We start from the raw sequence: 14680 nt of genomic DNA, 5'->3' as shown, positions 1-14680 counted from the left end.
AAAGCTTCACTTATACTACATACATATATGCATATACAGTTTCGAGCGAAATAATAGCAGTTCTTTAAATAACATTTTAACTACCATTGCAGTTTTACTATTTCGAAAATTTGTCAAATATTTCTTTTTGCTAATGCGTTTATCAACACTAGTAATGAATTAGAAATCGTTGAGTATTTTCAATAAGAATGGTTTCTAAATTTGAAGATTGTGATATGTTTGGGATAATATTAAAATATTTTTTAGTTTATCTTATTCCAAAAACTTAATTATATAAATTTTTTTCAGACTTGAACTACGTCGTCTAAACGCAACAATAATTGATGCAGCTGTAAAAGCGGAAAAAGGTAACTCCATTCAGCATGAAGTATATCGTCCTTTGATTTTTAATTTATGTTTTTAATATTTTTTGTTTTAGGAGTGAAGCCTTGTACAAAAGAATACTGTGCGCTTGGTTGTGTCTGTAAAAGTCTTGCAGATGACTATCCTCTACGCCAACATTGCGGTAAATCTAGATGCGTCATAGAATGTGCTTGCAAATCATCTAACCAGTCTCGTATAATGCGCCTGGAAACAGACGTAAGTTTTATTTAGTGAAAGGAGATCTTGCATCCGGTCTTAAATTAAATAAATATTTTTATGTAACACATTAGGGACGTTCAATCACAACCGAAGACGCATTTATGCTACGTAGACAAGCTACTGCACGGCTGGCTCGTATGGAGAAAGAATTTACATCTACAATTGTTTTAACTGAAAACGAAACTCTGCTCATCAATGAATCACAATATGACAAAAAGCGTCGATGTACGAAAGCTCCAAAACGATACGAAGACTTTGCCGATACCGACGACGACTATATAGGACGATCTACAGCGAATACCCCACCAAAGAAAACCCAAAATGCTGCAGTAGTGTCAATTGAGGCGGCAACGGAATCATCCTTAAATTCTGGTTTCTCAGAGACATCTACTGAGCTACGCGAACCTATATACGTCAAAGACAAAGTATTGGAAAAACTCAAGCATTGTACCATTCCATTGGTTCGCTTTGAAGGTGCACAAAATATGGCTGTATGGTGTATGGTTCATGAGTTATACAAATGCTATTGTGGTGGTCGCGCTACAGAAGGAAAACCGCTCGTCATCGAAAAGGATACTGGCAACCACGCAATTGCTTGTAGCGACCAAACCAATTTAGGAAAGAAGCAAAGTGCACTTGCAGATGATGAATACGTAGTTACATCAACAAAGGCACGTTACTCGTTTGAGAAATTGGAAGAAGAGCCAGAGGAAGACGAAGAAGAGGAGGAAGAAGAGATCCGAGAAGAAAATGAAAATATTAGAAAAAGAACCGAAAATAGAAGAAATGCTGATCTAAAGTCTCAAGGCAGTAGTTTAAAATATATTAGCACAGATGACGAAGAGAGTGGAAGTGACAAGAGAGATGAACCGTTGGAGGATCCACTAGGCTCGGACTTTGATGTTGAAAGCTGCCGAGCAAAGAGACCGAAGATGCTAACAAAACGTCCAGAAAGGCGAGGTCGTCCAAGTGAGATGACTTTCATTAATAAATATTTCAACACTGCATCGGACGGATGCCGTCGAGTAGTTGTAGTGCCTCGAAAAACATATTTACGTATGAACCGTAAACGGCGTGCGGAAGTTCAAGATTTCATAGCGAAGCACGAAAACAAACAATCTATGTTGTTGTTGAACGAACACATTTTGCGCTCAGTTTATTATCACAAACACGAAGTGGAGAAGCAACGCAAGGAAGCAGCACAGGACTCATTGTTACTCAGTAAAAAACGAAAACTAACAGAAGGGGAAAATTCAGAAAAAGAAGATGAGCCAATTCAAGGTAATATTTAAAACCTTTCCTATTATGTACCGGTAACAAAAAAGTTTGGAGGTAAGTAAAGAATTTTGCACTCATTTCGTAATGTGGCCAGAAAATTTTGGTGAATACTATAAAAGTAACAGTTTCTGGTCGAATATAAATCCGCGTCAGTGAGTAAAATTATTCACTGACAATTGTATTGAGTACAATTATTAATTATCAGTGATTTTTGTTAAAATATTATTAGGGAGTAACAACTACATATAAACCAGCAAATGTGTGGTTATATTTTTTAGTGAAGAAATGAATTATTTTACTTTTATTAATTCGTATTGAAATTGCTTAACATTACGCTTTTGATTACAAATATTTTCTACCGCTTTTAGAATCTATCACAGAACCGGTGGCGAAGAAGCCCTTGAATGACGAAGATAGGAGAATTTTAGAATTAACTGATGAAGATTCATGTCAGTCATCCCTTTCGTCGATACTGTCAACATCCTCAAGCAAACCAGCATCTGATAGACGATTGCGTAAAAGAAGCCACCGGCAGCAACGAAATCTGCCAGATGGCAATAGCATTGTACATAATACCCCCGAATTCGTCAAAAGCACTATTCTGGAAGAATATAGTAATGATATGGCAGACGCCGCAACCTCTGCCAAGTCCACCAAGGTGGAGACTCTTGAGCCAGCCGTTAATAGTATAAAGCAAGTCAAGAAATTATCGGACATTGAAAATTCGAATAATGACAATGAGCTTACACTCATCGATGCAGAGCCGTCATCATTAACTGTTTCCGGTCATAAAGGTGAAGGCGAGGGTATTACAGACTTCAGTTCTGCGGCCTCTGAATGCTCAGCCGCACTATCTCTAAATATGCAACCAACGTCTTCCTTTTCACATTCTCGAATAGATTTCTTCAAAGATGTGGTGCGTAGCATGAACAGCTTAGTGAACAAAAAGATGCAGGATATTGGCTTAGCTTTGAAACGTGAGAGTAAAGTGATTCCTGCTCCGAATGATGAAATATTGTGCATCATTAAATGGTCCAACTTTTTGGATGCCTTTATTGAAGGATTTGTTTTCATATGGGAAGTTAAACTTCGGGATGAACAAACTTTCTTTGCAGCCACCATTAGTAATATGATGCCTATGGTGTTGGACGCTGTAGGTGTGGTAAATATCGCAGCCCTACCAATGAAGCAGCTACCGCTACTAGGTCGCATGCTGCTGCAACGCTGCCGCAGCCCTCAAACTTGCGATCTGGCTATTGTGATGCAGGGTCGCTTGAAGTATTGGCTTGTTAAGGGTTTCTTACGCGCAGATAAGTCTAGTGCTTGTGCAAAGCCAACGCCAAAGTCTCACCCGTTACTTACGCGTAAAATTAATGTCCTATCTACTTTACTAGCCAAACAGCACATCCGAGAACTTAATAAAAAAGTTACTCAGAAACAAAAGGAACAACATCCAGATACATCGGAGGAGGATAAAAAGAGCACAACAATTTCAACTCAAAGCGCTAGTCCAGAGCAACATTCCCTTTTGAGGCAGCAGCTCTCACCACCGGTACATCGTGAACAAAAAACTATATCTGCGAGCAACAGTAAGAATAGCAATACGAATACTCGCGACATGCAAAAGACAAAACAAGTTACAACTGGGAGGAAAAGGACACTGGAAAACAAACATCAACCAGCGATAGTCCGTTGTCCAGTAACATCTAGCACATCGACTAATAGTGCATTGGTTGCAAAGGATAAATCAAAAGCGCACACCGGATTGTCAATGTTGCAGGAGTTGATTAACAATAGCGAGTATTCGGACATGAAGACGAACATTGCACTTCGCAAAGTTACTTCCGCTGATGTTGATGATCTGCATGGATTGGACGTCACAACGGGTCCACATCGTTGGCTTGTACTTGAGCTCTACAAAGATTTTTCACATATATATGTCCCAGACTTTCGAGAACTACTGTCGCTCGATCGTATACAGAAAGTCATGGCATTCAGTAGGCAAAAGCAAAAAATTGTCAAATTGCAATTTTTCCTAAATGCCGCTTTCGATGCGTTCGTAACACCGTCTTCTCAACGTAAAATCTACTTTGGTCCGTTAAAACTGAATATGCCTCCGCCATTGCTGATTTTATTACAAAGCGTCGACGGCAGGATGATGCTGCGGGAATCATATCAGCAAATGCACAATATACGAGGGGATTCAGGCGAGAGTACAACAGGTTTTTGGATGGTACGAAAGAATGGACAGGTAAATATTTTTAAACGTTTTTAATTATTACAGCCATATAAATTTCGTTGAGTATTCTTCTTTTCTTTACCGAGAAAACTTGTTCGAAACCTCATTCATGTATTTTAAATAAATTTTAAGCTCGATTTGCAATTGACTGATAGTACTGAAGAGGCCTTGCATGGTGAGAAGCAGTTATTTGGCGAATTGAAGCAGATCAAAGCAACACAACAAAACAATGCCTATGAATCTGATGATGACGATTGCATGATTGTAGATACTGTTGAGCCCCAGTTGCCGTTTTCCCCACTTGTACCACTGTCACAACCAAGTATTACAGTGAAGCCCCTTGCGGAACTACAATCAAAACCTAATCAGGCGGCATTGTCGCGCCAACTTACTAATTTTACTATACAAAAAAGTTCTAATTCCAATCGCTTGCAAATAACAAATGTGGGAACTACAGCAGAGGTGCTCACCTCCCAGTTACAAAAGCTACCAAATACTACTGATGGAAATTTGCTAACAAGCACGCAAATGCCGATAAAATTGCCACTAAATACTCAAATAGCACCGTTATCTAACGCACCCCCTGGCCAACAAATAACGTCACTAGTTGACAATCAACCTACGCCTATTTTGTGTGGCCTTCCACCTAACGCTGTTATCACAGGCGTAACACCGGCGCCACAGGAAGCGCCGTACGCCACTACAATCTTCATTTCCAATCTTGGTTCAACAGCCCCAACAGCCGGCAGTGGTGCACAGCTTTTGGATAAACAAGTAGCATCCATTACACAGCCAACATCACACATTTGCCCCGCCCCGATTCTTTCGAAACCCCTTACCAATAGCAGGTTTCTTACACCGGATGTCCGTGTTACTACTACCGTAAATTCTGTTATTGGTGATGCAGTTTCCACACCTGTATTGACAACAGTGAGCAATATAAATTCCAATATTTTCTCATCGCCAATAGCTGAGCTTCAGAACGAAGCATTAGACAAGAACGAATTGTTGCTAAGCACGTCGAGAAGTCAATCGACAACAGAAGTCGCTGCAAATTTCGAAACAACAACAACAGTCTCCATTGTTAGAGAGCGGCAGCAATTATCGGCAAGTGATTCAAATGCACCCAATAATTCCTCAGCCGATTGGAAACGGTTTCTATTGGATGAACATTCTAAAACATCAACTATTGGTTCTACAACAATTACGAAAATGGTTGAAAAACACGAATCGACCGTTCGGAATTTATTACCTGACAATCCGCTGGAAATCCCGACGAGTCTTGAAGAAGATGAATTTGAGCCAGCTGCATCGATTGTTTTTAAACAGCATGCGTCGCAAACTTCGCCTGAAGCGAATGATTCACGATCTTTAGCCCCAAAAGTTAGCGTGGGAAATGTTTTAAATTCTTACCCTACAAAAAGTATGCTTAATACATCTACTACTGTAATTTCAATAACAGCAGCTACAGCAACGGCAACGGCAACGGCAAGCACACTTACTACCACGACAATAGAGGCGAACACAAAAACTGTGCCAATGACATTAGCACAACCTGTAACAACGAGCCAAATTTCGTCTTCTTCAAAAACAGATACAGTAGCAGCAAAATCTCAAGTTATGGCTCTACCGCTTCGTAATTTGCCAACTAAAGTGGGACAAAACACGTTCAAACAAATTATTGCGAAATCTACTTCGCTTCCGTATGGATCATCGGCGAAGATAACCAAAACTAATGCAGCTGCCACAAATTCATCAGCTATATCGAAAACATCAAAAATAATGATTTCGAAGGTTAATACGTTGAAAAAATCTTGCATTCAACAGTTTAAAATGCCGTCCCAGCCTTTGAAGCTACCTACGACGCAATCTTCCGGTTCTCGTCTATCGTTACCGGCTTCATCTCGTATCTCTGCAACCAAAACAACGATGTCACCAATGACAAATATCAGTAGTCCTGCACCTAAGCCGTTAATAAACGTTCGACCAGCAGTTTCATTACCACAACGTATGGGCACTGGAAGCCCCACAACGCAACGTCGCAGCGATTCTGCACTTTTGGGCCCGAGTATGGTCAGTAAGAAAGTAGGTGGCATAATTACGGCAAGAACGGGACCAACTCAATACACTGTTCCGCAAAAATCTAATGTGGCTGCAAGTACATCTAGGGTATCTTGTAAAGCAAAAGCTGAGCCATCAAAGTCTACAGCACCTAATAATAGCAATACCACATTTAAATCGGGAGAATCTAAACCTGAAGAGCAGTATGGTATTTTTTGTTCTGGTTCCGCCGACAGTTCTCCAAGATTTTGGGCAAAACGCGTAAAAAATGCTTTTATCATCAAGGTACCAGGCCTAAGAAGCGTGGTGCATCGTCCAGATTTGGAAAGCGTAGACACATATCTTAATCAGTGAGTAAAGTCGTTATATTCTTTTTGGCCATTGTAAAAAAAAACTACTGCATTCATATTAATGTCTAATAAAAAAATTGTATTTCAATTTTTGAAGGCATCTCCTGTGGCAGAGTCCCGCCATGAAATCAAAACTTCCGATTAAGTGGAAGTTTGTGCCATCAGATCAATTAAATCTACCAATTAAGATGTTAACAACTAATAAGGATGGAAGAACTGTAAGTATAGCGATTAGCAACTCATTTATAATGATATAATCTACTGGCAATTGTTTTATAATCGACGTTTTAGACTGAGAAAGTTCTTGTGCGACGCGTAAAAGTGGCAGAAAGCGGTGCACCTGCGCCAAAAGTCACATCGCCCCGCCCTGTCTGTAAATTTTTAAAGGATGTGGCGAATGCTGCAGCTTCTACGCCGGATACTAAATGTAGCGAACCAATTTTAATCGAAGATTAAAGATAAGGGTCTCGTCTTATATTAAAATAGTTAAATAAATATGCATAATATTATATGTTTATATTTGTTTCTATTTCTACTTTCCACACAATCGAATCTCACCATTAAATTATAATAATTATTATTTTGAATTTACTTAAATTTATGATAGTATTAAACTTAGGTTTTGCTTGGTTTTTCTGAAATAATTGTAGTCGCCTTATACTGTTAAAGTAGTCACATACGATTTGTTAAAATAATTATTTTTAAGGTTTAATTTTTCCATTGTTATTCTTTTTTAATATATTGCTCGTAAGGGAGACATATATGAACTGCTTTATGAGATGGTTAAGATATTAGTTTGCTTATTTCAATACGAGTTCACGTAAATGGGTGTAAATGCACAAAACAGAAGCGATATGTGGGTTATTAAAATGGTCTGTAAAATATAATAAATATTTAACTTAAACAAAATTAAACGTAGCAAAACTCGTTTCTATCTGCTATTCATACTCATAGTACACCGGATCTAAGTATTGGATTGAGACCAAGGGCTGTGTCCCCAACTAATCATTTTTAGTGCTATGAACGGCACTCAATAATTACAACAAAATTGCGACCCTGTCACTTTTTTGATGTAGCGATTTTAAAAGAATAAGCTGATTTCCTGATGTAACGGTATGCGGCAGCGGCTTTTTTACGACAAAACTGAGATAATTAGTTATTTTTTACGCGTTGTTCCTGGCAACCCGCCATTTCATCTACCAGCGGTTCATCAGTCAGTGTAGGAGGGCCTCAGCTGTTCATCAGCGCTGCCGAGTTCTTGGGCGAGCCCTCACACGAAAGAATATGGCTAGTTTTCAATCTGTCCCCTACAGGCCTCTTCTATTTGCCACTTCTCTGCTCGACTAACTTGACGAAAAATTTGCATGCGAAAGCAACAACAAAGTTATCGAGCAAAATTCGCCGCTAGCGAGTATGGTTATACCTCATAAAACTGGTATAACACAATATTTTATAAACACATGTATTTTTAGACAGCTCTACTCCAATGCTGCCAATATATGTTAGATTATACCAGTTGCTTCACCTATTCGCCACTTGCTAATGCTTGGCGAAAAGAAGAGGCCTACTAAAAATTATGGATGCCGGTAAAGAAAAGAGGTTTGTAGACAAAGTTTGGAACAAAACTTCGCACTGGTGCGAACACTTCTGTGAGCTATTGTGTTTCCCAAATGTACCACCAGAAAACGATAAGAACAAACCAAGTAATAACGAATAAAGAATTAGTATTTAACCGCCATCACTAGACGAAATCGCAAGGGCCGTCAAGGCCCTTAAAAGCAGTAAGACGCCTAAAAGCTTCCCCGGAAACCACTGCCAAGCTATTTAAGGATTGGCTAGAAGGCATACCGTAATAATAAAAGTACCAAAGAAAAGTGATCTAAGCTCGTGCTCTTTCGCTAGTTTACACAAAATATGAAACTCTACCAGTGAACATATTCTAATCCAATATCTTCACAGTTCTTTTATATGATTGCGAGATATGGCTAGCTAACGATAGCCTTAGAAACAAGCTACGCAATATAAGTAACTACCCGTTATACACACGGTAACAACGAATCAGTCGCCACAATCGTACTGAATCGGGTATTTTACTCCCCGGGAAATCGGTCGTTATTCACTAGAATCCCCAGAGAATGCTGGAAAATCATGGCTAGAGCTAAGGATTTAGGAAAAAAATTGAACTCGGTTCATATTGTTATGAATTTTCTAAAATTCAAACAAATCTCTGATAATAATTCCTCTGAGTTCGATCACCGAATTGTCAAATAAAAATCTCAATTTAATGGCAACGCAACTTGTTTTACTTTACGTTCACCTCAAGACTGAATCACTATTACTTTTCGTTTATTCACTTACAAGCTCAACTTACAACTGAATACCCCATGCATGCGCACCTCTGTTAATATACATGTGCTTATTAACTATCGTAATTTTCAGATCTGGCACCTCGTATCTTCTGATGGGGGTCAGATGTTTCGTGTAGAGTGGGTGTAGGAGGGCCTCAAGAGTCTTCACTACTGGGGAAAGGAGAGTTATCTGAGGCCACTCTCGCTGTTTTAATCCTGGTGGATGCGTTGTCGTTTACTGTGTAGAATGTCGAATCATCTATCTACTCTACAAAAAGCTGTCCCCTATGATCGTTTGGTAGGTTTTAGTGCCAAAAATTGTGGTGCCCATTAAAGTCACCTACTATATAACTCGGTTTTCACCACAGATGAGCTCTACCAGTTTCAGGGTGATATCCAGACACGCAGCAAGTTACGGGGAGTATATATATATGTATTACATATTGGGATTCTATGTCGGTTTATGAAGTCGACTATATCGTCAATCTTTCTTATAAGTCCGTTACAGTTGTATTGACGGAATTAAAAGCTCCTCGGGATGGCGGTTGCTATTCGGGGTGTGAGGGATACGTGGGGTTGTCTACTTTGGTCCTGCTGTGCATTCCGCTGTTGCTGTTGCGAGGAGCTCCTTGGAACCGTGGAGGCTCGGTTTGTGGTGCTGGTTGGTTGCGCCAATACATTTATTGAGATGGAGCTGACGGAGCCAAATGGCGTGAGCAACATGTGGCCACATACGGCGTGGACTGCTCTGGCCGGAGCAGATCTTCTGATGGCACCACTTGTCGTACCGTTTTTGGCGAATGCAACAGAAATATACTTCAAATACGAGTATACTTCCCTTTGTTTGTATATTCTCGAACCCTGACAACATAGCGAATATTTTTGATTATACCTCAAGTCGTACAGAATACGGAAGGTGGAGCCTTCTGAAAACCGTTTCTTTATTTGTACAACCGCCAGAGACGTGAATAAGCAAACAAAAATAGATTAAGTTACTTGTTTGTTACACAGTGCAACATGACAATCTCTTTGGCATCCTAGCATCATCGATATTGGCACAAAAGAGTTACGATGTTTAAGAAACCTTTATTGGAACCTGATTGTCGTAATTAATGTTGACAATGGAAAATCACAGGAAATACCCATTTTTAAAGGCGTAAGGCAAGGGTGTATATTATCACCTATCCTTTTCAGCATCTATGCTGAGAAAATCTTCCAAGAGGCTCTTTATGATTCACATGAAGGCATTTAAGTTAATGGAATGCTTATAAATAACATTAGATATATGCCGTTGGCGGCCTTTAGCAGATAACTTGCACGATTTGCAAACATTATTAAATAAGGTTGTTCATTACAACGAAAATTACGGTCTTAAAATTAACATTAATAAAACATGAATATAGAAAGAACTTAATCTGCCATGACTTCAGTATGAATCTTAAAAGTCGTTTTGTGAAGTGTTATGTGTGGTCTGTACTCTTATATGGCATGGAATATTGGACACTGAAAGTCGCTGACATGAACAGACTCGAGGCCTTCGAAATGTGGATTTTTAGGCGAATTTTGAAAATTTTAACTCAGAGTTTCTGCGAGTTAATCGAGAACGTGAACTTCTACAAACAATAAAACGTCGCAAGACAGCTTATCTTGGGCATATCATGAGAAAAACCAAATACCACATGTTACAATTAATATATATAATATATATTATATATATAATTGGCGCGTACACACTTTTTGGGTGTTTGGCCGAGCTCCTCCTCCTATTTGTGGTGTGCGTCTGGATGTTGTTCCACAAATGGAGGGACCTACAGTTTCAAGCCGACTCCGAACGGCAGATATTTTTATGAGGAGCTTTTTTGGGAAACAAGATTCTTCAATTCACTTTTTAGATAACGGGAAAATAATTTCAGCAGCATGTAAATGTGGCACCAAAAAATCTGCGTTCAGCCTGTTTATGTTAATGATACCGTTAATTTTAAGATATTTTTCCGTGTTTATATTAATTTTTGATTGCGCATTACTTCGACTAAATGTTAACAATGCTTAGTTGAACATTTTATTTATAACTGGAGATAATTAAAGAACATGGAAGGAAAGGGAAAAGAAATAAGCGTTTCTGAGAGAAAAATAATTATAAAAATGTGGAAAGACGGAAAAAGTTTCCGAAATATTGGAAAATCTATTGGGAGAACGTATTTCTCTATTTAGCGAGTTGTAACAAATATTCGGCAAACTGGAATTTTTCCATCTAAGCCCAGGTCAGGGCTTCCGAAAAAATTATCGACCCGGTAAGAGCGCTCTATAATCAACTTGGCAAAGGTTAACCCCCGCATTACATACTCAAAATTAGTTGAAAACATAAATCAAACATTTAAAAAAAGTCGCCCGAAGAAAGCCTTTCATTTCTCTTGTGAACAGACGTAAACGGATTCAGTTTGATAATGAGTACATAAATAAGCCTCCCGAGTTCTGGAAAAAAGTTATATTTTCAGACGAAAGTAAATTTTGAATACAGTAGATTCTGTTTTTATGCGGTACATATGTTCCGCAAGAAACAGCATAAAAAAAACCAGCTTAAAAAAGCTACCAGTTCTATAGTAAATCTATAGATACGTTTCAAAAGTGCTAAGAACCGCATAAATCTGAAATAATGTAATAAAATCGCATAAACAAAAAATTGTATTTTTGAAAATTATATCTTTATTTAAGAAACGTCAGAATCGAAAAGTAAATTTACATCGTCAGAAATAGAATCAGATAATACCCTCATGTTGCGCATTCGTTTAGGATTTGGCGTAAAATCACTTCCGTCACTTGAGGAAATATACACGTCTGATCTGGATGGTGATGCAGGCGGTTCCATACTTGCAGGGTTAGCATTTTTGATATAATGTGTAATGAGTTTTTGCTTAGCTGGTTTAGAATCTTGTTTATATGTACACTTCCCGATAGGTCGACATGCATTTTTTAATTAAAAAAAAAACCGCACTATTTCAAAACCGCATAAAAACAGAATCTACTGTATTCGGAATAAAAGGCCGTCAAATTGTTTGTTGAAAACCTGGAACTGCTCTTGAAAAGCAAATTCTTGTTGGCAGGGTTAAGCACGGAGGTGGCGGGGTTACGGTTTGGGGCTGCATGGCGACAAATGGGGTGGGTCAGTTGGAATTTATTGATTCGATGATAAATTAGAAAATCTCGGCTTATCAGGAACATTTTGGTTTCAACAAGATAACGACCCCAAGCACAAAGCTGAGATCGTTAAGCTTTGGCTCTTGTACAACGCCCCAAAACAGCTTAAAACACCGCCACAGTCCCCAGATCTTAACCCCATCGAGCATCTCAATTTTTCCTGCTCTATTCTCATATGAAATACATTCCACAGGGGCTTATGGCAATATCTTTGTATTGTCGACATATAATGAGGACACTTGTTCTTCGAGAAAAGAAAACAAAAACTGTTACTAATGTTAGTTGCCCATTGTGAGAATTCACACTTTGAACTGGGAGTGAAGTGAAACAGTTCCTTGCTCGTTTTTATAGAGATGCGCAAAAATTATATTTGCTTTAATGTACATAATAAGCACACTGTGCGTAAAAAGAAATACCAACCTCTTTAGGTGTATACATACATATAAATATAGAGGGAATTTTTTCGTAATGTTAGTGATGGGCGAGTCCGAGGTGTTTAAATCATCGAGAAAATGACCCCCGTAGCAAAAGGACAATCGAGTAAAAAAATCTGCTCGCTGTTTTTCTATTGTTTCGAGGCGACTGCCGCAAATAACGTTTATATGTTTAACTACTATTCGGAATATAAAAACACGTTATTTTATAAAAGGAAAATAAAAAAAAAGCCGGTACTTATATCCAATGATAATTTAATTAGCATACCTATTAAATGCAATGATTATGATTCGCTTCATACAAATTGATTGCAATTACAAATGAAGCTGTCATGGATCAGACTTGCCCATCTCTATGCAATGTTGTCGTTTTTTTTTGTTGTATGGAATGCACTGTCATTACTGTCTGCAGGAGTGCCTTGAATGTAGTGACAAAACAGCTGTAGGTGATAGTTTTTAGGTATCAAAATAAAAATAGATTAACTTTTTTAGAAATTAAAATTTTACCTCTAATAAACTAAATTTTAAAGAATTCAATTATTTCGGTTCGAATCTAGGCACAAAAATTGTATAATTTGCATTTTGCAAGCTGCAGCGTATCAGCGATATCAAATTATTTCTAATACTCAAGTTCTGTAATTTGATAACTCGATTTTAAAAAGTGGACACAATTGGTCATCTGTACATCGTAAACACATGAATTAAAATTGAATGCAAGAACTTTGTTAAGTGCTTATTTATTTTAAAACTACGAAACTGTTTCGCCGGATTCGAGGCGCCCTCACCAGGCTTTTTGAAAAAATGGCTGATGTTGAACCGTTCCACGATGCCAATGGTAGTTCTCGGCCAGATGTATCGAGGCCAGGAAAACCGCTTCGCTTGGAAGATATACCCATTTTAAACAATGAAAATTGTAAAATCAAAAATAGACAACGTGTTGAAAAAATTCTAAACGAATTCGTGGAAGGAGGTCATGAAAGGTTACAAATAGTTTCAGACTTTGACTTCACCATTACAAAACAGCGAACAACCAATGGAGCACCTGTGCCGAGTAGTTTCGGAATTTTTGAGGAATGCAAATCGCTGCCACCAAATTTTGTAAAAGAAGCTCGAGAGCTACATGACACCTATCGTCCTATTGAGGTTGATCCGCAAATACCGCGGGATGAAAAGGCAATTGCTATGATTGAGTGGTGGACTAAGTCGGGCAAGAATTTAATGTAAGCTACTTTATTGTTTCAAAATAAATGTTTTAGTTGCAAGATAGTTTTTACTTACGGAAGCAAATTTAATGGCAATTCTGTGAAGATCTTTCTGAGATCCGAAAAAAATAGTATTCTAGGATTGAAACCGTCACATTGAGAAGCAACGAAGAATTCTTCTAATCAAACTTTTTGTATTTACAGGGGATTTGCCTTTGATCTAAATGAAATCGATGAGATTGCTAAAAAATATAGTAATTCTGTTCGTGATAACACACAAGAACTATTTCGCCGTTTAAATACGCTAAACATACCCGTGCTTGTATTCTCTGCCGGATTGGGAAATTGTGTTATTGCTGTGCTTCGACAAGCGGGAGTTATGTATCCTAACGTTAAGGTTATTTCAAATTTTCTGCAATTTAAAGATGGCATGCTTAATGGTTTCCAGGAGCCAATAATCCATACTTTTAATAAAAACGAAACTATGCTGGAAGGGAGCGACTACTACGATTTAGTTCATAATCGCGATCACATCATTCTTATGGGTGATACATTAGCCGATTCTGGTATGGCGGATGGTGTTCCTGCTTCGTCCCATGTAATAAAAATTGGCTTTCTATTCCATCATGTAAGTGTACATTTACTCGAGCGCTCACTTAAGATGCTATTATTTGTACCCTTTTATTATTTAATTTAAGGTGAAGGAAAATATGGAGCAGTACATGAACACTTTTGATATCGTCTTGGTTGACGATCAAACAATGAACGTCCCACTAACGCTGCTGAAACTCATCCAAGGTGAACCTCTCTTATTCGACTAGATTTTTTTTATAATTGGTAATAAGTAGTATTTAATTACAATTTAATTGACAAGTACGGATTGACGAGGGAAAGTACATAAGCAAGAAATATGTATGTATAGAAACTTTGTGTTGCCCATTTTACTCAAGCTCAAATAAATATATGCATGAAAGTAGTAATTTTTAAATAA

At 38.2% G+C, this 14680-nt stretch overlaps 2 protein-coding genes across 5 annotated transcripts in view; both read left to right on the top strand.

Annotated features, from left to right (window-relative positions):
- LOC128868677 (uncharacterized) overlaps positions 1–7424 on the top strand; it is a 28918-nt gene extending 21494 nt beyond the window's left edge. For all 3 annotated transcript variants that reach the window (XM_054111031.1, XM_054111029.1, XM_054111030.1), the window contains exons 3-9: positions 289–347; positions 419–579; positions 654–1863; positions 2229–4111; positions 4232–6510; positions 6608–6728; positions 6802–7424. In XM_054111031.1, coding sequence (XP_053967006.1) covers positions 289–347; positions 419–579; positions 654–1863; positions 2229–4111; positions 4232–6510; positions 6608–6728; positions 6802–6966 — 5878 coding nt within the window. In that variant the 3' untranslated portion in view covers positions 6967–7424. The remainder of the gene's footprint in view (positions 1–288; positions 348–418; positions 580–653; positions 1864–2228; positions 4112–4231; positions 6511–6607; positions 6729–6801) is intronic.
- Positions 7425–12847: 5423 nt separating this feature from the next.
- On the top strand, positions 12848–14680 carry LOC128865837 (7-methylguanosine phosphate-specific 5'-nucleotidase). Of its 2 annotated transcripts, none has more exons than XM_054106216.1 (4): positions 12848–12947; positions 13045–13707; positions 13894–14317; positions 14388–14680. In XM_054106216.1, the coding sequence occupies exons 2-4, from the start codon at positions 13289–13291 to the stop codon at positions 14508–14510; spliced, it is 966 nt and encodes a 321-aa protein (XP_053962191.1). In that variant the 5' UTR covers positions 12848–12947; positions 13045–13288; the 3' UTR covers positions 14511–14680. The 2 variants fall into 2 exon arrangements, with proteins under 2 accessions (XP_053962191.1, XP_053962192.1); XM_054106217.1 differs by having other exon boundaries at positions 12862–12929.

The sequence above is a fragment of the Anastrepha ludens genome, chromosome 6 (genome assembly GCF_028408465.1).
Source record: "Anastrepha ludens isolate Willacy chromosome 6, idAnaLude1.1, whole genome shotgun sequence".
Taxonomy (NCBI): Eukaryota; Metazoa; Arthropoda; class Insecta; order Diptera; family Tephritidae; genus Anastrepha; species Anastrepha ludens.
The sequence above is the reverse complement of the archived record's forward strand: the minus strand, read 5'-3'. Positions and strand labels throughout refer to the sequence as shown.